Genomic DNA, 25,482 nt, shown 5'->3' on the forward strand with positions numbered 1-25,482 from the left:
AGTTAGAGGGTGGAGGGATGGGGAGGAAGAAACACAAGGTGATAGGTGAAACCTGGCGGGGTATTGAAGTAAAGAGCTAGGAAATTGGTGAGAGAAATGCAGAGCTGGAGAAGGAGGTAATCTAATAGGAGAGGACAAAAGGTCATGGAAGAAAAAGGGGGAGGAGCACCAGAGGGAGGTAATGGGCAGCCAAGGAGATAAGGCCAGAGAGGGAAAAGGGGATGGCCAATGGTGAACTGTAGCGGGTCATTACCAGAAGTTTGAGAAATCAATGTTCATGCCATCAGGTTGGAGGCTACCCAGATAGAATACAAGGTGTTGCTCCTCCAACCTCAGTGTGGCCTCATCACGACGGTAGAGGAGCCCATGGACTGACATGTCCTGCTGAAGGGTCTCAGTCCAAATCGTCGACTCTTTTCCACAGATGCTGCCTAGCCTGTTGAGTTCCTCCAGCATTTTCTATGTTGCTTGGATCTCCAGCATCTGCAGATTTTCTCTTGTTTGTGATTAAACTAAAGCTGTGAACCTTTAGTTCTAGTCCACAGAGTAACTTTCACAGTATTTCTATTTACCTTAAATCAACTGAAAATGAATTGAGGCTAATTTCACTCCATGGTTATTAGAAAAATCTGTCATCAAAAGAACCCACTTGGCTTGAGATTTATAGAACATGGAACAGTACAGCACAGTACAGGCCCTTCAGCCCACAATGTTGCGCCGACCCTTAAATCCTGCCTCCCATATAACCCCCCACATTAAATTCCTCCATATACCTGTCTAGTAGTCTGTTAAATTTCACTAGTGTATCTGCCTCCACCACTGACTTGGGCAGTGCATTCCACGCACCAACCACTCTCTGAGTAAAAAACCTTCCTCTAATATCCCCCTTGAACTTCCCACCCCTTACCTTAAAGCCATGTCCACTTGTATTGAGCAGTGGTGCCCTGGGGAAGAGGCGTTGGCTATCCACTCTATCTATTTCTCTTAATATCATGTATACCTCTATCATGTCCCCTCTCATCCTCCTTCTCTCCAGACAGTAAAGCCCTAGCTCCCTTAATCTCTGATCATAATGCATACTCTCTAAACCAGGCAGCATCCTGGTAAATCTCCTCTGTACCCTTTCCAATGATTCCACATCCTTCCTATAGTGAGGCAACTAGAACTGGACACAGTACTCCACGTGTGGCCTAACCAGAGTTTTATAGAGCTGCATCATTACCCCGCAACTCTTAAACTCTATCTCTCGCCTTATGAAAGCTAACACTCCATAAGCTTTCTTAACCACACTATCTACCTGTGAGGCAACTTTCAGGGACCTATGGACATGTACACCCAGATCCCTCTGCTCCTCCACACTACTATGTATCTTGCCATTTACTTTGTACTCTGCCTTGGAGTTCGTCCTTCCAAAGTGTACCACCTCACACTTCTCCGGGTTGAACTCCATCTGCCACTTCTCAGCCCACTTCTGCATCCTATCAATGTCTCTCTGCAATCTTTGACAATCCTCTACACTATCCACAACACCACCAAACTTTTGTGTCATCTGCAAACTTGCCAACCCACCCTTCTACCCCTACATCCAGGTCGTTAATAAAAATCACGAAACGTAAAGGTCTCAGAACTGGTCCTTGTGGGACACCATTAAGTCACAACCCTCCAATCTGAATGTACTCCCTCCACCACCCCGCTGCTTTCTGCCAGGCAAGCCAATTCTGAGTCCACCTGGCCAAACTTCTCTTTATCCCATGCCTTCTGACTTTCTGAATAAGCCTACCATGTGGAACCTTGTCAAATGCCTTACTAAAATCCATGTAGATCGCATCCACTGCACTACCCTCATCTATATGCCTGGTCACCTCCTCAAAGAACTCTATCAGGCTTGTTAGACACGATCTGCCCTTCACAAAGCCATGCTGACTCAGAGGATACAGTTTCCTAGAACAAATCAGTACAGGTCCGTCATGTTTTGCCAGGTTTTTAACCCTCTCCATGATCAATCTAACTCTCCCCACTATGCAGCCCATATCCATGTGCCTAATATATCTACCTCTACCACAATCCCTGGCGGTTCATTCCAGACACCAACCATTCTGCGTTAAAACCTACCTCTGATAGCTCCCCTCAACATTCCTCCAATTAACTTGAACTGATATCCTCGTGTATTAGCCATCTCTGCCCTGGGAAAGGGACTCTGGCTCTAATCATCTTGTACACTCAATCAGGTCACCTCCCATCATCTTTCATTCTAGACAGAAAAGCCCCAGCTCACTTAACCTTTCCAAGGGAACACACCCCAGTCCTTATAGAGGGATCAGAAGTGGAGAGAGTGAGCAATTTTAATTTCCTGGGTGTTACTGTCTCCGAGGTCCCAACATGTCGATGCAGCTATAAAGGAAGCAAGACAGCGGCTATACTTCATCAGGAGATTAAGCAAGTTGGACAAGTCAGCTAAAAAGCTCGAAACTTTCTACAGATGTACCGCGGAGTGCATTCTGTCTGGCTGCAGCACCGTCTTGTATGGCGGGGGTGGGGGCGGGGAGGTAATGCACAAGATTGAAGCAAGCTGCAGAGAGTTGTTAAATTAGTCAGCTCCATCGTGGGTTCTAGCCTCCATAGTATCCAAGACATCATCAAGGAGTGGTGCCTCAAAAAGGTGGCATCCATGAGGACACCCACCACCCAAAGGTGCCTTCTTCTCATTGTTACCATCGGAAAGGAGGTACAGAAGCCTGAAGGCACACACACTCAGTGATTCAGGAACAGCCTCTTCCCCTCTGCCAGCCGATTTCTACATGGTCACTGAACTCATGAACACTACTTTTTATTTCTGTTTTTGCACTACTCATTTTAATTTAACTATTTAGTACATACATACATTTACTGCAATTCACAGCTTTTTCTCTATCATCACGTATCGCATTGTACTGCTGCTGCAAAGTTAACAGATTTCATGACATATGCCGGTGATACTAAAACTGATTCTGAATTCACTGATCAGAGAAAGCTTCAGCAAGTTAAGAGCTTTTCTCAGTGTAACCCTTCTACTTTTCAATAGGAAGTTCTCTCCTTTAGATTAACTTTAGATTTTTTTTTGCTTGACATTTAAACTTTTTTTTTTGAGAAGCCACAACTGCCATCCATCTCACATCAATATTAAACAGCCCCCAGTTGAGCTGGGGGGGGGGAGAGAGACTTCCTCCAGGGCCTCGGATCCATTCTCCAAGGCTATAAATCACTAATTGTTTCTGTGAACAGAAATATATCAGAGGACTGTAATAGCACATTTGTCAACGTGTGTAATAACAGTTCCCGTACGAGACAACACTGCTTTAAGCAGGATGCACCAGAGTTTAACCACAAAATCCTAATGGCCTTAAACAAGCACAGACTGTGTAACCTCACGGAGTTCTCTGCCACAAGACTATAAAGTTATGATGCTGCAGTACAAACATGGAGGTCACTTAAAGACTAAACAGACCTCTTGAGATGCGGTAACTAAAACACAGCACAGGATTATCCAAAAAGACATCAAAGGACGGATAAAAATCCACAAGTGAAACAGCTCTCTGTACTCAATGCACATCCTGCCTATTTTGTGTTTACATATACTTCTGATATGTATCTACGAAGAGAAGCAGGTTAGACTTCGAGCAAAGCAATGACTCAGTGCAGTTGCTTCCGATAAAACCGCAGGTTATCGCTCTGCAGAATCCAAGAGCACAGGAACCTGAGCATTTAGTGCCAAAATTACAATTTTAGATTTTGATCCAATGTCTGTAGTTAATCCAAATTTCTTTACCCGAAATGAAGAACAAAGTCAGCCCTGTACTTTGGGGAATTATCTTAAAACGGGGCTCAAACAAACTGCTCAATTTGATAGCTGGGAACTATTGCAGCTGAGAGACAGCCGAGAATCATTCTCAAATGTTTCAGATAAGAGAAGGCATTTTAACAGAAAGCAATGTCTTTAGTAAACTATTAACTGCACTCGTGTGTGTAGACACAGGAAGGGCAACACTTCCTGATCTGCCCCCCCCTCCTCACTCCCCTTTCTCTTCCACACCACACAATGGGGCACAGTCCTGTGTGTGTCAAGTACCTCATCAGAAACCACTCCCAAACTCGGGTCCAACATATTATTCTCCGTAACTTCTGCCACCTCCAACGGGATCCCACCACTAAGCACATCTTTCCCTCCTCCCCCCCCCCGCATTCCGCAGGGATCGCTCCCTACACAACTCCCTTGTCCATTCGTCCCCCCCATCCGTCCCCACTGATCTCCCTCCTGGCACTTATCCGCGTAAGCGGAACAAGTGCTACACATGCCCTTACACTTCCTCCCTTACCACCATTCAGGGCCCCAAACAGTCCTTCCAGGTGAGGCAACACTTCACCTGTGAGTCGGCTGGGGTGATATACTGCGTCCGGTGCTCCCGATGTGGCCTCTTATATATTGGCGAGACCCGACGCAGACTGGGAGACCGCTTTGCTGAACATCTACGCTCTGTCCGCCAGAGAAAGCAGGATCTCCCAGTAGTCACACATTTTAATTCCACATCCCATTCCCATTCTGACATGTCCATCCACGGCCTCCTCTACTGTAAAGATGAAGCCACACTCAGGTTGGAGGAACAACACCTTATACTCTGTCTGGGTAGCCTCCAACCTGATGGCATGAACATCGACTTCTCTAACTTCCGCTAAGGCCCCACCTCCCCCTCGTACCCCATCTGTTACTCATTTTTATGCACACATTCTTTCTCTCACTCTCCTTTTTCTCCCTCTGTCCCTCTGAATATACCTCGTGCGCATCCTCTGGGTTCCCCCCGCCCCCCGTCTTTCTTCCCGGACCTCCTGTCCCATGATCCTCTCGTATCCCCTTTTGCCTATCACCTGTCCAGCTCTCGGCTCCATCCCTCCCCCTCCTGTCTTCTCCTATCATTTTGCATCTCCCCCTCCCCTCCCACTTTCAAATCCCTTACTCACTCTTCCTTCAGTTAGTCCTGACGAAGGGTCTCGGCCTGAAACGTCGACTGCACCTCTTCCTAGAGATGCTGCCTGGCCTGCTGCGTTCACCAGCAACTTTGATGTGTGTTGCCCAAACTCGGGTGTTCCTTTTGCTCAATAGCCTAACCAAGAATTACCATGGTAAAGTCAAATTCAGCTGTTGTTACTGATGCATTTATAAAGTAAAGAACGCCAGAGAGATTACTGCAGGAACTGAACTAAAGCATCAAAAATTCCCTGCACTGACGTCAGGATGAATCACGGGCAGACCTTTTAAACAGCCTTTTTTTCCTGCAACATCTACAGGTATTGAACAACTCATGCTAACATACAGGCGACCCCGCATTACAGAGGGGCAGTGCGCGGCCACACTGTAATTGAAATGCTCCCGCGCGCACAGCATTTGTTGCCGCGCTGCTGAAATCGCACGCTGCTAGAAAAAGTTTACAAAACATGAAGGAGTTTCTTTGTTGTACTGTACTTCATTATACCCCTCAATTAATAAAATCAAAAGTATGTGATTTTCAATTTTCATTCTAAATATTCACAGTATGCATATTATTAAAAAAAATTTAAAGTGCTACTCAGTTTTCAGGCTGTGTAAAAATTTCCCGCTCAGAGCATGGCTGGTCTGCGCAGCATTAAAAAAGCAATACAGGGAATGTTGCAGAGGGGTTGAGTTTCTTGAAAATTTTCTGTAATTCAAACCCGCTTTTCCCATTGAATCCCATGTGATAAGTGGAGATGCGTTCCTTTGGAATGTATTTCTCTCATTTTAGTATTAGAATCAGGTTTACTATCACTGGCATATGCCGTGAAATACAGTACTGTGTAAAAAATCTTAGGCACACATGTAGCTAGAGTGCCTAAAACATTTGCACAGTACTGTATTTTAAAAAACGCGAACAACAGGAATTCTGCAGATGCTGAAAATTCAAGCAACACACACCAAAGTTGCTGGTGAACGCAGCAGGCCAGGCAGCATCTCTAGGAAGAGGTACAGTCAATGTTTCAGGCCGAGACCCTTCGTCAGGTTCACCAGCAACTTTGATGTGTGTTGCACAGTACTGTAGTAACTTCATGTATTCCTCTGTACTGCTGCTGCAAAAAATAACAAATTTCATAACATGTGAGCGTGATGATAAACCTGATTTTGATATGTACTGTGGACTGAGAGTGGGAAAGGAGCAGGGAGAGAGGAGGGAGCAAAAAGCACCAGAGAGACATTCTGTAATGATCAAGAAACCAATTGTTTGGAATCAAATGACCTTGTCTGGTGTCTTGGGCTGAGTGTATCTGCACCCATGCCACCCCACCACCCTGACACTCCTTCTCTGCCACCTGTCCCACACTCCTCGCCATTCCCAACATCCTCTGCTCCCATCAGATTTACAAACTTGCTCTCCGCTCCACATTGACAAATACAGTGCTGTGCAAGAGCCTAGCTATACATACGTGCCTAAGACTTTTGAACAGTACTGCAAGTTGTTTTGTGGCAGCAGTACATTGCAAGGCAATTTAAAAATTAAAGCGGTGCACAAAGAGAGCAAAGAATATAAAAATACTGAGGTAGTGCACATGGGTTCAATGTTCATTCAGAAATCTGATGGCAGAGGGAAGAAGCTTTTCCTGAAACGTTGAGAGTGTGCTTTCATCCTCATCCCTGATGGCAGCAAAGAGAAGAGGGCATGTCCTGGGTGAAGGTGGTCCTTAAAGACAGATGCCAGCTTTTTGAGCCATCGCCTTTTGAAATAAGTGCCCGCCCCTATTATTTAATAGCTGAGACCAGCATTGGACTTGGGGGATGCACAATGCTCACGTAAAAGAAACAACAGGTTTTGTCAATTTTTAGTTTTGGTCATTCAATAGTGTAGGGAATAAATCTCAACACGGCATCACTGCATAGATTACATTGGTAGTCACAGCCAAGCGCCCTCCTTTGCCGTGCCTTCTGCAGTCCCAGGAGGTCTCAGAGTGCAGTGTTGCCACTCTCTGTCTGCCAGTGTTTCCTCTGACACACAAGGCTCATGGTTTAGGAAGTGGGGAGCAAATTTTATTGGGCATCTCAAATTTTTGGGCACACATAAACACAAGTGATTCTGCAGACGCCGGAAATCTTGAACAACACGCACAAAATGCTGGAGGAACTCAGCAGGTCAGGCAGCATCTGTGGAGGGGAATAAACAATCGTCATTTCAGGCCAAGACTCTTCATCGGGACCGCAAAGGAAGGGGGCAGAAGCCAGACAAAGCTGTCAGCTCAGAGGTGAGACGAGGTAAGAGAGAAGGTATGTGGGTGGGGGAAGGGGGATGAAGTAATGGGCTGGAAGGTGTTAGGTGGAAGAGGTAAAGCGCTGAAGAAGGAACCTAATAGGAGGGGACAGTGGATCATGGAAGAATTCCCTCACCTGTCGCTAGCTTGTACTCTTTCCCCTACATTCTCATCATGGTTTCTGCCCCCTTCCTTTCCAATCCTGATGACGGGTCTCAGCCTGCAATACTGACTGTTTATTCCTCTCCATAGACGCTGCCTGACTGAGATTATGTATTTATTTAGATACGCAGCGTGGGAACAATTCCTCCAACACTTTCTCTGTGTCACTCAAGTTTTTGGGCAGCGCTCTGAGAATTCCATAAGGGTGAAACTTCATACCCCAAACAGCTACAACACCACGAGCACCTGGAGTTTTCTCTTCTGAGTACAGAAGGTAGAATATGAAAAACAAACTTCCATATAAGCTTCCAATAATGATGGTCTTTATTGAAAGTAAGACAGCAGCCACACCAAACTCAACATACCTTCATGTATAAATCTGACATTTTCCTCATGTGCTGGTGTATACATCTCCTGTGGTGCGGTGTTCGTCGGAGACCGGGGTCCGTTGTTTCGTTTGCCATTATAAACAATTCTTGACGCAGGTGAGCTGAGACAGAGATTAGGATCACGTTTAGGCAGTAAATAAAAAAAAAATCATCTGATCTCAAGGACTCTTGATTTAATTATGAAATCATCCAACAATCAATCATCTAAATCATGGCTCAGCTAACTCAAGTTTCTAACACGACAAGTACGCCTGAACAAAGTTGCCATATTCTCTGAGTTGGAAGATTCCTGTGACTATGAATCCGAAAACTGAAATACCGTGACATGTTGCACATGAATAAGACCATTTTTAATACAAAATGGCGAAACAGCATAGCTACCTGCAACAAGAGTATCACTGGTATTGTGCAGGAAATGTCATCTCCCTGTTTTAAATATAACTTTTCTATGCAAATGAGTTGCAGTAGGTAGAAAAGTCTCTCAGACTCTTGACAAAGCAGCTTTAAGCTTGCAATAACTCCACAGCTTTAAACTCAAACCTTTAGGATCAAGATGGCTCATTTACAATTTTAAGCAGCACTTTGGAACAATCCTTACTATTGTTAAGCATTTGGTAATTACAAACAAGCTGGGAGGAGGTACAGTACAGATTTACACTAGTTGTGATTTATTGATTTTAAAATGGTGCAATTTGCCTGATTTTGGATTCGTTAATTTGAAGTTTAGCTTAGAAATAGGCATCAAAACTGATTCCAAAGTGAACTGGCCCTTCTGATGAGGAATTCACATCAGATACATCACTTAAAAGCTTCCAGTATTCATTCTGCAATCACACATTGACACACAGGAGTAACCTGCTCCCCATCACCATAGCAACAGTGCATAAAGCAGCCTTCTGTGGATTGGAATTTATTCACAGACAGCAATATCCAATTACAATTCTCTACATCCACCTATTTACAGAATTTACCCCAAGTCCCTCAAATAATGTAACAGGTGAACAGAGAAATAGTCCATGTACAGCGCTAAGTTCTCAATCAGGTGAAGGTCACATCTGCAGGCCCCCTTCCTTATCTAACGACATCAATCCACATCCGCGTCTGATTAGATTCATAAATCCAAGGTACTGTTAAATAACTATAAACCTCAGCAGGCATCAACTCAAATAAAGGGAAACAAACAGCCCCATCCATTTTAATTGTAAACCAAAACTTTCATTCAGATAATTAAAGATCAAATTTTGAAACACACTTTCAGGGTTACCAATGTGAAGCTTTAACTATTTCTCTCTCCACAGATGCTGCCCGACCTGCGGAGTGTGTATAGTGTGTTCAATTTCTATTTTCTTGTTCTAATTCTTGTCCATTTTGGACAAATGGCGGTGAATTTATTTTTCCCCTCATTTGATTGTCACTAGTCTTTGGAACTCTCTCTTTCAAGATGCAGAGGAAGTAGATACTTATTAAGCGAGGTGGGGTGAAAACTCTCTCTGGGTAGACAGGAAGCCTACCCCTAACCCACAGGCCTGAACACTCAGAGGCCACTTTAGATTAGCTACTTCCTCTACCTAATAAAGTGGCCACTGAGTGTAGGTTCATGGTCTTCTGCTGCTGTAGCCCATCCAATTCAATGTTCGATGTGTCGTGCATTCAGAGATGCTCTTCTGCACACCTGAATCGCTGAGTGTGTGCCTTCAGGCTTCTGTACCTCCTAATGGTAACAGTGAGAAAAGGGCATGCCCTGTGTGCTGGAGGTCCTTAATAATGGACGCTGCCTTTCTGAGACACCGCTCCCTAAAGATGTGCTGGGTACTTTGTAGGCTAGTACCCAAGTTGGAGCTGACTAGATTTACAACCCTCTGCAGCTTCTTTCAACTGCCACTGACTGGATGTTTTCGGTTTTTCCCACCATTCGCTGTAAACTCTTAAGAGACTGTTGTAGTGAAAAATCCCAGATCAGCAGCCTCTGAGAAACTCAAACCACTGTCTGGGACCAACAGTCATATCACGGTCAAAGTCATTAGATCACATTACTTCCCCATTCTGATGTTTGATCTGGACAACAACTGAATCTCTTGACCATGTCTGCGTGATTTTACACAGTGAGTTGCTGCCATGTGATTGGCTGATTAGATATTTGCATTAATGAGGTGCACAGATTGTAGGGATGATCCTAATAAAATGGTCACTGAGTGTATGTTCTTTATACTATCCAAGCTTGCAGCTGAGCAGTGCTAAATTGACCAACCATTAAGGTGTACACTTGTCAACACAGCAAACCACAGGCAACCCTCCACAAAGCACCGTGGTCCTGTGAACAGGCCCAGCACCATCTCCCTGGCCAATCAGGTTGAAGGACCATTAATGTGCAAGCAAAGTGCCAATCTAGCACAATCACTGGCAAGCGGGTACAATGTAAAGAGAAAATATCTTGAGTCAAAAGTATTTCTGAACCCTCCTGTGATATTTAATTAAAAGCAGAAGTAACAAGTATCAACTCTTCAGAAATCAGTTTCCACCTCCGCAGGTTGGGAGATAGATCTGCTAAAATTTATACTGGAGCACATACAAGACACAGCATGCCATACATTTGAAGCTGATGGTTACATGGTATTTCCACACAGGTTTGAGCATCCCAGAGAGCTTCTTCAAGTTTAACCTCACCTTTCAGGCCCTCATAAATTAATGACAGGTTCTGAGCAACACACACAAAATGCTGGAGGAACTCAGCAAGCCAGGCAGCATCTATGGAGGGGAATAAACAGTTGACCTTTTGTGCTGAGACCCTCCAATCCTATTATTCTGGCTGTTGTCCCTTCCTTTCTAGTCCTGGTGAAGGGTCTCGGCCCAAAACGTCAACTGGTTAATTCCCTCCATAGATGCAGCCTGAAAATCCTACAGAAAGTAGTGGATATAGCCAAGTCTATCACAAGTAAAGACCTCTCCATCATTGAACGCATCTACAGAGTGCTGTTGCAAGAAAGCAGTAGCTATCATCAATGACCCCCATCATCTAGGCTGTGCTCTCTTCTCACTGCTGCCATGAAGAAGAAAGCACAGGAGCCTAACGACACATGCTCAATGATTCAGGACAGGCCCTCTTCTCATTGTCACCATCAGGGAGGAGGTACAGGAGCCTGACAACATACACTCAATGATTCAGGAACAGCTTCTTCCCCTCTGTCATCCAATTTCTGAATGGACATTGAACCCATAAACACTACCTCACTGCTTTTCTATTTCCTCTTTCCTCTTTTTGCACTACTTAACTATACACACACACACACACACACACACACACTTACTGCAATTTACAGCTTTTATTATGTATTGCAATGTACTGCTGCAGTATCTTCTTCTTCTGGCTGTTCATCCCATGGGATGATGATGGTTCCTTTCAGTCAGTTATTGGGGTGGTACCCCACTCCTCAGAAAGGAACAGCGTGTGCGTGAGTAGATTTTAGGTGCGTAGGGGGTTGCACAGGTCCAGACCCACCCTCTCGACATCCCCTCCTGGATCCAGTGGCATGGTGGGGTCCAAGACGGCTGGGGCAAGTTCCGCTGCAGTGAATGGCCAGACCAAGCTTCGATGCAAGGGATGCCCTTTCCGCGCTTCACGGCACGTGTTTGCTAGATGGCCGTTGACCCTACGAGAGGGTTCATCCGCCCTTTGACAGGTCTTGTTTTTCGTCCTGCAGGGTGTCTAGCCACCCTCCTCATCAGGCAAGCCTGGTGGGGGAGCCGGTTTAGTCGCGGACCACCCGACCATGCGACAGGTAGTATCGGGTTACATGGTACCAGTAGCACTCAGACCAGTGACCTGTCTAGAACTGCTGCAGCATAACACATTTCACAACATACGCCTGTAAAATTAAACCTGATTCTGATATCATTCACTCCATTATGCAGTGATGTTCAATGAAGCTTCACTGGCCCATTCACTATGATAAATGGACTCGACCTCAAAATCTATCTCGTTATGATCTCGCAGTGTTGTTTACCTGCACTGCACTTTTTCTGTAATTGTTACACTTTATTCTGCATTGTTATTTTTTCTTGTACTACACCACATTTGATTTGATTTCAACGCACAGTATAAACGACAAACATTTCACTTTACCTCAGTACATGTGACAATAATAAACCTATTCCAAATTTACGACTGGTCAAAATACCACAATTTAACAGTTGTCAAAGCAAAAGCTCATTGTTAAATTTGATGGAGTCTAATTTGGAAAAGTCATTGACGGGTCAGCGGTGGAAAAAGTGAGCAGCTTTAAGTTCCCAGGGATCAGTATCTCGAAGGAACTATCCTGGGCCCTACATATCAATGCAATCACAAAGAAGGCACACCAGCAGCTATACTTCATCAGGAGTTTCAAGAGCTTTGATACTTCACCAAAGACTCTTACAAATTTCTACAGATGTACAGCAGAGAGCATTCTGACTGGTTAAATCACAGCGTGCTATGGAACCTCCCATGGATGGAATCAGAAGTGGTTGCAGTAGGTTGTAGATTCAGCCAATTACATCACATTCACAACCCTTCCTGCATCAAGAAGCCAGCATCCATCATTAAAGAGCATCATCCCATCTGAGACACGCTCTCTTTGCACTAACATCAAGCAGAATGTTCAGGAACCCAAAAAACCACTTCTCTTCCTCTGCCATCAGATTTCTAAAGGGTCCGTGAACACCATCTCACATCAGCAATGGATGAAAAGCTTCTAGTTCCTGGGTGTCAGCATCTCTGAGGATCTGTCTTGGTCCCAACATATGAATGCAATTATAAAGAAGGCATCAGGAGTTCGAGGAGATTTGGTAGTATCAGCAAAGGTTCGAGCAAATGTCTACAGACGTACTGTGGAGAGTATTTTGACTTGTTGAATCACTGGTAAGGAGGGTCCAATGCAGAGGATCGAGAAAAAAGGTTGTAGACGCAGCCAGCTCCATCATGGGCTCTAGGAACTTTTTTTTAAAAAGTGTGTTTGGGACAACTCAGTCTATAAATAGAACGTACAATAATATGGAGTGACCAGTGTGTGAGTGGGCCAGTGTAGGAGTGGGTATCTAAGACTTGCGGGTTGCCACTAGCACATCTCAGACCGTGCTGGTTATTGATGGAAACAACACATTTCCATGTTTCGATGTACATGTGACGAATGAAGCTAATCCTTTCTGTGCCCTCTCGTGCTCATTCTGCCTTTTTATACTTCAACCTGACTTGGTCCATCCATCACATACCGGCCCCTGCCTCACCGCCACCCCCCCCCATCTCCACTTCATACGAGTCATCGTCCCGTCACCCTCAGTCCTGACGCAGGGGCCATGCCCAAAATATTGACAATTCCTTTCTCCCCAGAGATGCTGCTCAACCTGATGAGTTCCTCCAGCAGTTCATTTCTCATACCAGTTTCAACCAGTTCCCTGGGTCCACCCATGTGCTTTAATGATTTGCTTAGAACATCATTCTTAGAAAAACACTTTTTTTATTATCATTAAAAGCTCTCTGGCCTCCACGATACAATTCAGCAAGGCACACTGTATTCTAATCACCATGTGCGTAAACACAATTCCTGCAACATTCCCACCTAAATTAAAGACAGATGGAAGAGCTGAGGATCATACGCAGTAGACGGAACAAATCAATAGACAAAGGTGCTTTGGTTTATAAAAAAGTTTGCGCAGAAGAAAAATACTTGGAATATACTGGAACACAAAACTGTACTTCAAAGCTTAAAATCCAAGAAATGAATAGGGTGAATATTGAGGACAAAAGTTCAGGCAACACAGGAGCAGAAGAGGCTGTGAAAGGTCGACATGGAGCATAGTCAACGTGGAGGGCGAGGGTACGAAGGCGGGGGGGGAAGAAAGGGTTGGGGTAAAGGGGAAGGAGGGGCACAGATGAGATGGGGGGAGGGAGGGAAGGGGAGATGGGGGAGGTCAGGAAGAGGGACACAAAGAGGAACGAGTGAGGGAGGGACGGAGGGGGAAAGGCAGAGGAAGAAGACAGGGTGGTGGGGCAGGAGTGAGGGGTGAGATGGGGGGGTGAGGTGAGATGGGGTGGAGGTGGGGGAAGGGGGAAGGGGAAGGAGGGGCGGGTGTGGGGGGAAGGAGGCGTGGGGGTGGGGGAAGGGAGTGAGGGGGAGGAAAGGGGGGAAGGGGAGTGGTGGAAGGGGAGGGAAAAAAGGGGGAGGGAGAAAAGGGGGGAGGAAAGGGGGGAGGAAAGGGGGAGGAAGGAAGGGAGGGATGGGGTGAGGGGGGAGGAAAAGGGGTGAGGGGGAGGAAAGGGGGAAGGGGAGGGAGGAAAGGGGGGAGGAAAGGGGGGAGGAAAGGGGGGAGGAAAGGGGGGAGGAAAGGGGGGAGGAAAGGGGGGAGGAAAGGGGGGAGGAAAGGGGGGAGGAAAGGGGGGAGGAAAGGAGGGAGGAAGGGAGGGAGGAAGGGAGGGAGGGAGAGGGAAGAAGGGAGAGGGAGGAAGGGAGAGGGAGGAAGGGGGAGGGAGGAAGGGGAGGGAGGAAGGGGGAGGGAGGAAGGGGGAGGGAGGAAGGGGGAGGGAGGAAGGGGGAGGGAGGAAGGGGGAGGGAGGAAGGGGGAGGGAGGAAGGGGGAGGGAGGAAGGGGAGGGAGGAAGGGGGAGGGAGGAAGGGGGAGGGAGGAAGGGGGAGGGAGGAAGGGGGAGGGAGGGGGTAAGTGGAAGGGGAGGGAGGAAGGAAAGGGGAAGTGGGAGGGAGGGAGGGAGGAAAGGGGGAAGTGGGAGGGAGGGAGGGAGGAAAGGGGGAAGTGGGAGGGAGGGAGGAAAGGGGGAAGTTGGAGGGAGGGAGGAAAGGGGGAAGTTGGAGGGAGGGAGGAAAGGGGAAGTGGCAGTGAGGGAGGGAGGAAAGGGGAAGTGGCAGTGAGGGAGGGAGGAAAGGGGAAGTGGGAGGGAGGGAGGAAAGGGGAAGTGGGAGGGAGGGAGGAAAGGGGAAGTGGGAGGGAGGGAGGAAAGGGGAAGTGGGAGGGAGGGAGGAAAGGGGAAGTGGGAGGGAGGGAGGGAGGAAAGGGGAAGTGGGAGGGAGGGAGGGAGGAAAGGGGAAGTGGGAGGGGAGGGAGGGAGGAAAGGGGGAAGTGGGAGGAAAGGGGGAGGGAGGAAAGGGGGAAGTGGGAGGGGAGGGAGGGAGGGGGAGGTGGGAGGGGAGGGAGGGGGAAGTGGGAGGGGAGGGGGGAGGGGGAGGGGGGAGGGGGAGGGGGAGGGAGGAGGGGGAGGGGGAGGGAGGAGGGGGAGGGGGAGGGAGAGGGAGAGGGAGAGGGAGAGGGAGAGGGAGGGAGAGGGGATGGGAGGGGGAGGGGGAGACCGGGGGAGGGGAGGGAGGGGGAGGAGGGGGGAGGGAGGGGGAGGAGGAGGGGGAGGGGGAGGGAGGGAGGGAGAGGGGAGAGAGGGAGGTGGAGGGGGAGGGGAGGGGAGGGAGGGAGGAGGAGGGGGAGGGGAGGGAGGAGGGAGGGGAGAGGGGGGAGGGGTGGAAGGGGGAGGGAGGAAGGAGGGAGGAAGGGGAGGGAGAGGGGAGGGAGGAAGGGGGAGAGAGGAAAGGGGGAGAGAGGAAGGGGAAGTGGGAGGGAGGAAAGGGAGGAAGGGGTAAGTGGGAGGAAGGGGGGAGGGAGGAAGGGGGAGGGAGGAAGGGGGAGGGAGGAAGGGGGAGGGAGGAAGGGGGAGGGAGGAAGGGGGGAGAGGAAAGGGGGGAGAGGAAAGGGGAGAGAGGAAAGGGGAGAGAGGAAAGGGGAGAGAGGAAAGGGGAGAGAGGAAAGGGAGGAAGGGGTAAGTGGGAGAGAGGAAAGGGAGGAAGGGGTAAGTGGGAGAGAGGAAAGGGAGGAAGGGGTAAGTGGGAGGAAGGGGGAGGGAGGAAGGGGGGAGGGAGGAAGGGGGGAGGGAGGAAGGGGGGAGGGAGGAAGGGGGGAGGGAGGAAGGGGGGAGGGAGGAAGGGGGGAGGGAGGAAGGGGGGAGGGAGGAAGGGGGGAGGAAGGGGGGAGGAAGGGGGAGGAAGGGGGGAGGAAGGGGGAGGAAGGGGGGAGGAAGGGGGGAGGAAGGGGGGAGGAAGGGGGGAGGGAGGGGGGGAGGGAGGAAGGGGGAGGGAGGAAGGGGGAGGGAGGAAGGGGGAGGGAGGAAGGGGGGAGAGGAAAGGGGGGAGAGGAAAGGGGAGAGAGGAAAGGGGAGAGAGGAAAGGGGAGAGAGGAAAGGGGAGAGAGGAAAGGGAGGAAGGGGTAAGTGGGAGAGAGGAAAGGGAGGAAGGGGTAAGTGGGAGAGAGGAAAGGGAGGAAGGGGTAAGTGGGAGGAAGGGGGAGGGAGGAAGGGGGGAGGGAGGAAGGGGGGAGGGAGGAAGGGGGGAGGGAGGAAGGGGGGAGGGAGGAAGGGGGGAGGGAGGAAGGGGGGAGGGAGGAAGGGGGGAGGGAGGAAGGGGGGAGGGAGGAAGGGGGGAGGGAGGAAGGGGGGAGGGAGGAAGGGGGGAGGGAGGAAGGGGGGAGGAAGGGGGGAGGAAGGGGGGAGGAAGGGGGGAGGAAGGGGGAGGAAGGGGGGAGGAAGGGGGGAGGAAGGGGGAGGAAGGGGGGAGGGGAGGAAGGGGAGGGAGGAAGGGGGGGGGAGGAAGGGGGGAGGGAGGAAGGGGGGAGGGAGGAAGGGGGGAGGGAGGAAGGGGGGAGGGATGAAGGGGGAGGGATGAAGGGGAGGGATGAAGGGGGAGGGATGAAGGGGGTAGGGATGAAGGGGGTAGGGAGGAAGGGGGTAGGGAGGAAGGGGGAGGGAGGAATGGGGGAGGGAGGAAGGGGGGAGGGAGGAAGGGGGAGGGAGGAAGGGGGGAGGGAGGAAGGGGGGAGGGAGGAAGGGGGGAGGGAGGAAGGGGGAGGGAGGAAGGGGGAGGGAGGAAGGGGGGAGGGAGGAAGGGGGAGGGAGGAAAGGGGGAGAGAGGAAAGGGGGAAAGAGGAAAGGGGGAGAGAGGAAAGGGAGGAAGGGGAAGTGGGAGGGAGGAAAGGGAGGAAGGGGGAAGTGGGAGAAAGGGGGGAGGGAGGAAGGGGAGGGAGGAAGGGGGGAGGGAGGAAGGGGGGAGGGAGGAAGGGGGGAGGGAGGAAGGGGGGAGGGAGGAAGGGGGGAGGGAGGAAGGGGGGAGGAAGGGGGGAGGAAGGGGGGAGGAAGGGGGGAGGAAGGGGGGAGGAAGGGGGGAGGAAGGGGGGAGGAAGGGGGGAGGAAGGGGGGAGGAAGGGGGAGGGAGGGAGGGGGGGGGAGGGAGGGGGAGGAAGGGGGGAGGGGGAGGAAGGGGGGAGGGGGGAGGAAGGGGGAGGGGGGAGGAAGGGGGAGGGGGGGAGGAAGGGGGGAGGGAGGGAGGGGGGAGGGAGGGAGGGGGGGAGGGAGGGAGGGAGGGGGGGGAGGGGGAGGAAGGGGGGAGCGGGGAGGGAGGGAGGGAGGGGGAGGAAAGGGGGAGGAAGGGGGAGGGGGAGGAAGGGGGAGGGAGGAAGGGGGAGGGAGGAAGGGGGAGTGGAAAGGGGGAGAGAGGAAAGGGGGAGAGAGGAAAGTGGGAGAGAGGAAAGTGGGAGAGAGGAAAGTGGGAGGGAGGAAAGTGGGAGGGAGGAAAGGGAGGAAGGGGGAAGGGGGAAGTGGGAGGGAGGAAAGGGAGGAAGGGGGAAGTGGGAGGGAGGAAGGGGGGAGGGAGGAAGGGGGGAGGAAGGGGGGAGGGAGGAAGGGGGAGGGAGGAAGGGGGGAGGGAGGAAGGGGGGAGGGAGGAAGGGGGGAGGGAGGAAGGGGGGAGGGAGGAAGGGGGGAGGGAGGAAGGGGGGAGGGAGGAAGGGGGGGAGGGAGGAAGGGGGGAGGGAGGAAGGGGGAGGGAGGAAAGGGGGAGAGAGGAAAGGGGGAGAGAGGAAAGGGGGAGAGAGGAAAGGGAGGAAGGGGAAGTGGGAGGGAGGAAAGGGAGGAAGGGGAAGTGGGAGGAAGGGGAAGTGGGAGGAAGGGGGGAGGGAGGAAGGGGGAGGGAGGAAGGGGGAGGGAGGAAGGGGAGGGAGGAATGGGGAGGGAGGAAGGGGGGAGGAAGGGGGGAGGAAGGGGGGAGGAAGGGGGGAGGAAGGAAGGGGGGAGGAAGGGGGGAGGGAGGAAGGGGGGAGGGAGGAAGGGGGGAGGAAGGGGGGAGGAAGGGGGAGGGAGGAAAGGGTGGAGGGAGGAAGGGTGGAGGGAGGAAGGGGGGAGGAAGGGGGAGGGAGGAAGGGGGAGGGAGGAAGGGGGAGGGAGGAAGGGGGAGGGAGGAAGGGGGAGGGAGGAAGGGGGGAGGGAGGAAGGGGGGAGAGGAAAGGGGAGAGAGGAAAGGGGACAGAGGAAAGGGAGGAAGGGGTAAGTGGGAGAGAGGAAAGGGAGGAAGGGGTAAGTGGGAGAGAGGAAAGGGAGGAAGGGGTAAGTGGGAGGAAGGGGGAGGGAGGAAGGGGGGAGGGAGGAAGGGGGGAGGGAGGAAGGGGGGAGGGAGGAAGGGGGGAGGAAGGGGGGAGGAAGGGGGGAGGAAGGGGGAGGAAGGGGGGAGGAAGGGGGGGAGGAGGGGAGGAAGGGGGGAGGAAGGGGGGAGGAAGGGGGGAGGAAGGGGGAGGAAGGGGGAGGAAGGGGGGGAGGGAGGAAGGGGGGAGGGAGGAAGGGGGGAGGGAGGAAGGGGGGAGGGAGGAAGGGGGGAGGGATGAAGGGGGAGGGATGAAGGGGAGGGATGAAGGGGGGAGGGATGAAGGGGGGAGGGATGAAGGGGGTAGGGAGGAAGGGGGGAGGGAGGAAGGGGGAGGGAGGAAGGGGGAGGGAGGAAGGGGGGAGGGAGGAAGGGGGGAGGGAGGAAGGGGGAGGGAGGAAGGGGGAGGGAGGAAGGGGGGAGGGAGGAAGGGGGGAGGGAGGAAGGGGGAGGGAGGAAGGGGGGAGGGAGGAAGGGGGAGGGAGGAAAGGGGGAGAGAGGAAAGGGGGAAAGAGGAAAGGGGGAGAGAGGAAAGGGAGGAAGGGGAAGTGGGAGGGAGGAAAGGGAGGAAGGGGGAAGTGGGAGAAAGGGGGGAGGGAGGAAGGGGAGGGAGGAAGGGGGGAGGGAGGAAGGGGAGGGAGGGAGGGGGGAGGGAGGAAGGGGAGGGAGGAAGGGGGGAGGGAGGAAGGGGGAGGGAGGAAGGGGGGAGGGAGGGGGGAGGAAGGGGGGAGGAAGGGGGAGGAAGGGGGGAGGGGGAAGTGGGAGGGAGGAAAGGGAGGAAGGGGGAAGTGGGAGGGAGGAAGGGGGGAGGGAGGAAGGGGGGAGGAAGGGGGGAGGGAGGAAGGGGGGAGGGAGGAAGGGGGGAGGGAGGAAGGGGGGAGGGAGGAAGGGGGGGAGGGAGGAAGGGGGGAGGGAGGAAGGGGGGAGGGAGGAAGGGGGGAGGGAGGAAAGGGGGAGAGAGGAAAGGGGGAGAGAGGAAAGGGGGAGAGAGGAAAGGGAGGAAGGGGAAGTGGGAGGGAGGAAAGGGAGGAAGGGGAAGTGGGAGGAAGGGGAAGTGGGAGGAAGGGGGAGGGAGGAAGGGGGAGGGAGGAAGGGGGAGGGAGGAAGGGGAGGGAGGAAGGGGGAGGGAGGAAGGGGGGAGGAAGGGGGGAGGAAGGGGGGAGGAAGGGGGGAGGAAGGAAGGGGGGAGGAAGGGGGGAGGGAGGAAGGGGGGAGGGAGGAAGGGGGGAGGGAGGAAGGGGGGAGGAAGGGGGGAGGAAGGGGGGAGGGAGGAAAGGGTGGAGGGAGGAAGGGTGGAGGGAGGAAGGGGGGAGGAAGGGGGAGGGAGGAAGGGGGAGGGAGGAAGGGGGAGGGAGGAAGGGGGAGGGAGGAAGGGGGAGGGAGGAAGGGGGAGGGAGGAAGGGGGAGGGAGGAAGGGGGGAGGGAGGAAGGGGGGAGGGAGGAAGGGGGGAGGGAGGAAGGGGGGAGGGAGGAAGGGGGGAGGGAGGGGGGAGGGAGGGGGGAGGGAGGGGGGAGGGAGGGGGGAGGAAGGGGGGAGGAAGGGGGGAGGAAGGGGGGAGGAAGGGGGAGGAAGGGGGGAGGAAGGGGGGAGGAAGGGGGGAGGAAGGGGGGAGGGAGGAAGGGGGAGGGAGGAAGGGGGAGGGAGGAAGGGGGAGGGAGGAAGGGGGAGGGAGGAAGGGGGAGGGAGGAAGGGGGAGGGAGGAAGGGGGAGGGAGGAAGGGGGAGGGAGGGGGTAAGTGGAAGGGGAGGGAGGAAGGAAAGGGGAAGTGGGAGGGAGGGAGGGAGGAAAGGGGGAAGTGGGAGGGAGGGAGGGAGGAAAGGGGGAAGTGGGAGGGAGGGAGGAAAGGGGGAAGTTGGAGGGAGGGAGGAAAGGGGGAAGTTGGAGGGAGGGAGGAAAGGGGAAGTGGGAGGGAGGGAGGAAAGGGGAAGTGGGAGGGAGGGAGGAAAGAGGAAGTGGGAGGGAGGGAGGAAAGGGGAAGTGGGAGGGAGGGAGGGAGGAAAGGGGAAGTGGGAGGGAGGGAGGGAGGAAAGGGGAAGTGGGAGGGGAGGGAGGGAGGAAAGGGGGAAGTGGGAGGAAAGGGGGAGGGAGGAAAGGGGGAAGTGGGAGGGGAGGGAGGGAGGGGGAGGTGGGAGGGGAGGGAGGGAGGGGGAAGTGGGAGGGGAGGGGGGAGGGGGAGGGGGAGGGGGGAGGGGGAGGGGGAGGGAGGAGGGGGAGGGGGAGGGGGGAGGGGGAGGGGGAGGGGGAGGGAGGAGGGGGAGGGGGAGGGAGGAGGGGGAGGGAGGAGGGGGAGGGGGAGGGAGAGGGAGAGGGAGAGGGAGGGGATGGGAGGGGGAGGGGGAGACCGGGGGAGGGGGGAGGGGAGGGAGGGGGAGGAGGGGGGAGGGAGGGGGAGGAGGAGGGGGAGGGGGAGGGGGAGGGGGAGGGGGAGGGAGGGGGGAGGGGGAGGGAGGGGGGAGGGGGAGGGAGGGAGGGAGAGGGGAGAGAGGGAGGTGGAGGGGGAGGGGAGGGGAGGGAGGGAGGAGGAGGGGGAGGGGAGGGAGGGAGGAGGAGGGGGAGGGGAGGGAGGGAGGAGGAGGGGGAGGGGAGGGAGGAGGGAGGGGAGAGGGGGGAGGGGTGGAAGGGGGAGGGAGGAAGGAGGGAGGAAGGGGAGGGAGGGGGAGGGAGGAAAGGGAGGAAGGGGAAGTGGGAGGGAGGAAAGGGAGGAAGGGGAAGTGGGAGGAAGGGGAAGTGGGAGGAAGGGGGAGGGAGGAAGGGGGAGGGAGGAAGGGGGAGGGAGGAAGGGGAGGGAGGAAGGGGGAGGGAGGAAGGGGGAGGAAGGGGGGAGGAGGGGGGAGGAAGGGGGGGAGGAAGGAAGGGGGGAGGAAGGGGGGAGGGAGGAAGGGGGGAGGGAGGAAGGGGGGAGGAAGGGGGGAGGAAGGGGGGAGGGAGGAAAGGGTGGAGGGAGGAAGGGTGGAGGGAGGAAGGGGGGAGGAAGGGGGAGGGAGGAAGGGGGAGGGAGGAAGGGGGAGGGAGGAAGGGGGAGGGAGGAAGGGGGAGGGAGGAAGGGGGAGGGAGGAAGGGGGAGGGAGGAAGGGGGGAGGGAGGAAGGGGGGAGGGAGGAAGGGGGGAGGGAGGAAGGGGGGGAGGGAGGAAGGGGGGAGGGAGGGGGGAGGGAGGGGGGAGGGAGGGGGGAGGGAGGGGGGAGGAAGGGGGGAGGAAGGGGGGAGGAAGGGGGGAGGAAGGGGGAGGAAGGGGGGAGGAAGGGGGGAGGAAGGGGGGAGGAAGGGGGGAGGGAGGAAGGGGGAGGGAGGAAGGGGGAGGGAGGAAGGGGGAGGGAGGAAGGGGGAGGGAGGAAGGGGGAGGGAGGAAGGGGGAGGGAGGAAGGGGGAGGGAGGGGGTAAGTGGAAGGGGAGGGAGGAAGGAAAGGGGAAGTGGGAGGGAGGGAGGGAGGAAAGGGGGAAGTGGGAGGGAGGGAGGGAGGAAAGGGGGAAGTGGGAGGGAGGGAGGAAAGGGGGAAGTTGGAGGGAGGGAGGAAAGGGGGAAGTTGGAGGGAGGGAGGAAAGGGGAAGTGGGAGGGAGGGAGGAAAGGGGAAGTGGGAGGGAGGGAGGAAAGAGGAAGTGGGAGGGAGGGAGGAAAGGGGAAGTGGGAGGGAGGGAGGGAGGAAAGGGGAAGTGGGAGGGAGGGAGGGAGGAAAGGGGAAGTGGGAGGGGAGGGAGGGAGGAAAGGGGGAAGTGGGAGGAAAGGGGGAGGGAGGAAAGGGGGAAGTGGGAGGGGAGGGAGGGAGGGGGAGGTGGGAGGGGAGGGAGGGAGGGGGAAGTGGGAGGGGAGGGGGGAGGGGGAGGGGGAGGGGGGAGGGGGAGGGGGAGGGAGGAGGGGGAGGGGGGAGGGGGAGGGGGAGGGGGAGGGAGGAGGGGGAGGGGGAGGGAGGAGGGGGAGGGAGGAGGGGGAGGGGGAGGGAGAGGGAGAGGGAGAGGGAGGGGATGGGAGGGGGAGGGGGAGACCGGGGGAGGGGGGAGGGGAGGGAGGGGGAGGAGGGGGGAGGGAGGGGGAGGAGGAGGGGGAGGGGGAGGGGGAGGGGGAGGGGGAGGGAGGGGGGAGGGGGAGGGAGGGGGGAGGGGGAGGGAGGGAGGGAGAGGGGAGAGAGGGAGGTGGAGGGGGAGGGGAGGGGAGGGAGGGAGGAGGAGGGGGAGGGGAGGGAGGGAGGAGGAGGGGGAGGGGAGGGAGGGAGGAGGAGGGGGAGGGGAGGGAGGAGGGAGGGGAGAGGGGGGAGGGGTGGAAGGGGGAGGGAGGAAGGAGGGAGGAAGGGGAGGGAGGGGGAGGGAGGAAAGGGAGGAAGGGGAAGTGGGAGGGAGGAAAGGGAGGAAGGGGAAGTGGGAGGAAGGGGAAGTGGGAGGAAGGGGGAGGGAGGAAGGGGGAGGGAGGAAGGGTGGGAGGAAGGAAGGGGGGAGGAAGGGGGGAGGAAGGGGGGAGGAAGGGGGGAGGAAGGGGGGAGGAAGGAAGGGGGGAGGAAGGGGGGAGGGAGGAAAGGGGGAGGGAGAAAGGGGGAGGGAGGAAGGGGGAGGGAGGAAGGGGGGAGGGAGGAAGGGGGGAGGGAGGAAGGGGGGAGGGAGGAAGGGGGGAGGAAGGGGGGAGGGAGGAAGGGGGGAGGAAGGGGGGAGGGAGGAAGGGGGGAGGGAGGAAGGGGGGAGGGAGGAAGGGGGGAGGGAGGAAGGGGGAGGGAGGAAGGGGGAGGGAGGAAGGGGGGAGGGAGGAAGGGGGGAGGGAGGAAGGGGGAGGGAGGAAGGGGGAGAGAGGAAGGGGGGAGAGAGGAAAGGGGGAGAGAGGAAAGTGGGAGGGAGGAAAGGGAGGAAGGGGGAAGTGGGAGGAAAGGAGGGTGGTAGAAAGGGGGAAGGAGGGGGAGGAGGAGGAGAAGTGGATCAGGTGTCCAACGGTGAGGCGCAGCGCTGACAGAGGAGTCGCCCCAGTAACAATAGGAGGTATCAGACGGAGGAGGAGCGGCCGGCGAAGAGGAGCCGAGGCCGTTGGAACTGAGGGGTTCGGGGCCGGTGCCGGGGGAAGGAGCGGCTCCAGGCCCGGGTCCGAGTCCGGGCAGCGCCTCGGGAGGGAGTCGCCGCTGCGCGGGCGTTAGACTCCCGTCATCCGCCCGGCAGCGGCTTAGGATGAAGCGGACCGTCGACCGGACATCGGGGCGCGGCCCTCCGACCCGGGACCCACCTGGTCATCGCGGCCGCTCCGGCTCCGCTACTCTCCCCGAGCCGTGCGCGCTCCCTCAGGCCGTCGCGGCGGCGCTGAAGCGCGCTCCCGTGCACGCCCCGCCCATTGGCTATGGCGTCATCGCCGCCGCATCCCGCGCGCGCCCGAGAGAGACTTCCGTCAGCTGAGGAGGTGAGAGCAGAGGTGGAGGAGGGAAAGGGAGATGGGGGTCGTGGCGGGTATGACATGAGGAAATTGATGAGGATAGGGAAAGGCATAAGATGAGGGGTGGGAATGAGGGGATAGATGGGGAGGGGATGGCATCAGATGAGAGGTGAGAATAGAGGGCTGGATGATAAGAGGGGAGGGGATGAGGGAGTAGGAATGAGGAAGTGTGGGGATATGAGAAGGGAATTCAGAATCAGATTTAATATCACTGGCATATGTCGTGAAATTTGTTTTGCAGTAGCAGTACACTGCAATAAAAAACTATAAATTACATTAGTGTGCTGGAGAAAGGCACTTAACCACATATTGCTCTGCGACGACACCGGCGCCAAGCTGTATCGGCCCTCGTGCCCTTCCCTTGGACAACATTGGTGTCGTGGAGAGGGGAGACTTGCAGCATGGGCAACTGCCGGTCTTCCATACAACCTTGCCCAGGCCTGCGCCCTGGAGACCTTCCAAGGTGTAAATCCATGGTCTCACGAGACTAACAGATGCCTATAAAAATTACAATATAATATATACAGTATATAAAAATTTAATTACATAAGTAGTGCTAAAAGAAAGCAAAAGAAAGGTGAGGTTGTGTAACATGGATACATTGTCCATTCAGAAATCTGATGGCGGAGGAGAGGAAGCTGTTCCTGAAACATTGAATGTGTGTCTTCAGGCTCCTGTACCTCTTCATTGATGGTAGCAATGAGAAGAGGGCATGTCCTGGTTGATGGGTTCTTGATGATGGATGCTGTCTTTGTGAGTCATCGTCTGGATGCCGGGGAGGCTGGCGCCCATGGCTGAGTTTGCAGCTTTCTGCAGCTTTTCCCAATCCTGTGCAGTGACCCCTCCATATCAGATGGCGATAGAATCATTGTGGAATTCAGGAAGGTGCAGACGAACCACCCCCCTCTGCGAATACGTAGCTTCTCTGTAGAGAGAGTTAAGTGCACCAAATTCCTGGGAGTTATGTCACAGATGACCTCCTCTGGTCCTTTAATATCACTTCCCTGAGCAAGAAGGCACAGCAGTACCTCCACTTCCTAAGGAGATTGAGGAAAGTGAGGCTACCCCCCCCCCATCTTATCTACATTTTATAGGAGCACCATTGAGAGTGTACTGACAAGATGGTTCTCCAGCTGGTATAGGAGCAGCCAAGCATTGGACCAGAAGTCCTGACAAAGGACAGTGAGAATGGCTGAGAGGATCAGAGGGGTCTCCCTACCATCCATTGGGGACATTTATCAGGAGTGCTATGTATGCAGGGCACTTCATATTACTAAGGATTCCTCCCAGTCATCCAGCTTTGTCTTTCTACCATCAGGCAGGAGACTCTGAAGCATAAAGACAAGAGCAGTCAGGATGGGAAGCAATCTCTTCCATCAGGCCTTCAGGCTTCTGAACTCCCTGCCACATCGCATTCAAAGTTTCACTGGCGAATCTGTTCTGTACCTTACAATATTTAATTTATGCACCTTAGTTAGTTAGTTTATTTATCTATAGATTTCACCCTTACTTTCATAAGTTATTATATGTTATGTGTACTACAGTGCTTTACCCCTGGTTTGGAGAAATGTCTCATTTGACAGAATACATGTATATAGTTAAACGACAATGGAGAGCATCCTAACAAACCACATCACTGCTTGGTACGGAAACTGCCCCGCAGCAAACCAGAAGGCTCTCCCAACGGGTAGTCAAAAATGCCCAACACAACACCGGCACCTGCCTACCTGCCATCAAGGACATATATACCGAAAGGTGCTGGAAGAGGGCTCGTAACATCATGAAGGATCTCACATACCCTGCTGAAGGACTGTTT

The 25,482-nt window shown here is 54.6% G+C and overlaps 1 protein-coding gene across 1 annotated transcript in view; it reads right to left on the reverse strand.

Moving 5' to 3' along the window:
• Positions 1 to 23,567, reverse strand: part of mcrip1 (MAPK regulated corepressor interacting protein 1) — a 34,161-nt gene extending 10,594 nt beyond the window's left edge. The window contains exons 1-2 of the mRNA XM_063030589.1: positions 23,463 to 23,567; positions 7,812 to 7,936 (exon numbers count right to left, since the gene is read on the reverse strand). Of these exons, the coding sequence (XP_062886659.1) occupies positions 7,812 to 7,936; positions 23,463 to 23,470 (133 nt within the window). The 5' untranslated portion in view covers positions 23,471 to 23,567. The remainder of the gene's footprint in view (positions 1 to 7,811; positions 7,937 to 23,462) is intronic.
• Between the last annotated feature and the right edge of the window lie 1,915 nt (positions 23,568 to 25,482).

The sequence above is a fragment of the Mobula hypostoma genome, chromosome 22 (assembly GCF_963921235.1).
Source record: "Mobula hypostoma chromosome 22, sMobHyp1.1, whole genome shotgun sequence".
Lineage (NCBI taxonomy): Eukaryota > Metazoa > Chordata > Chondrichthyes > Myliobatiformes > Myliobatidae > Mobula > Mobula hypostoma.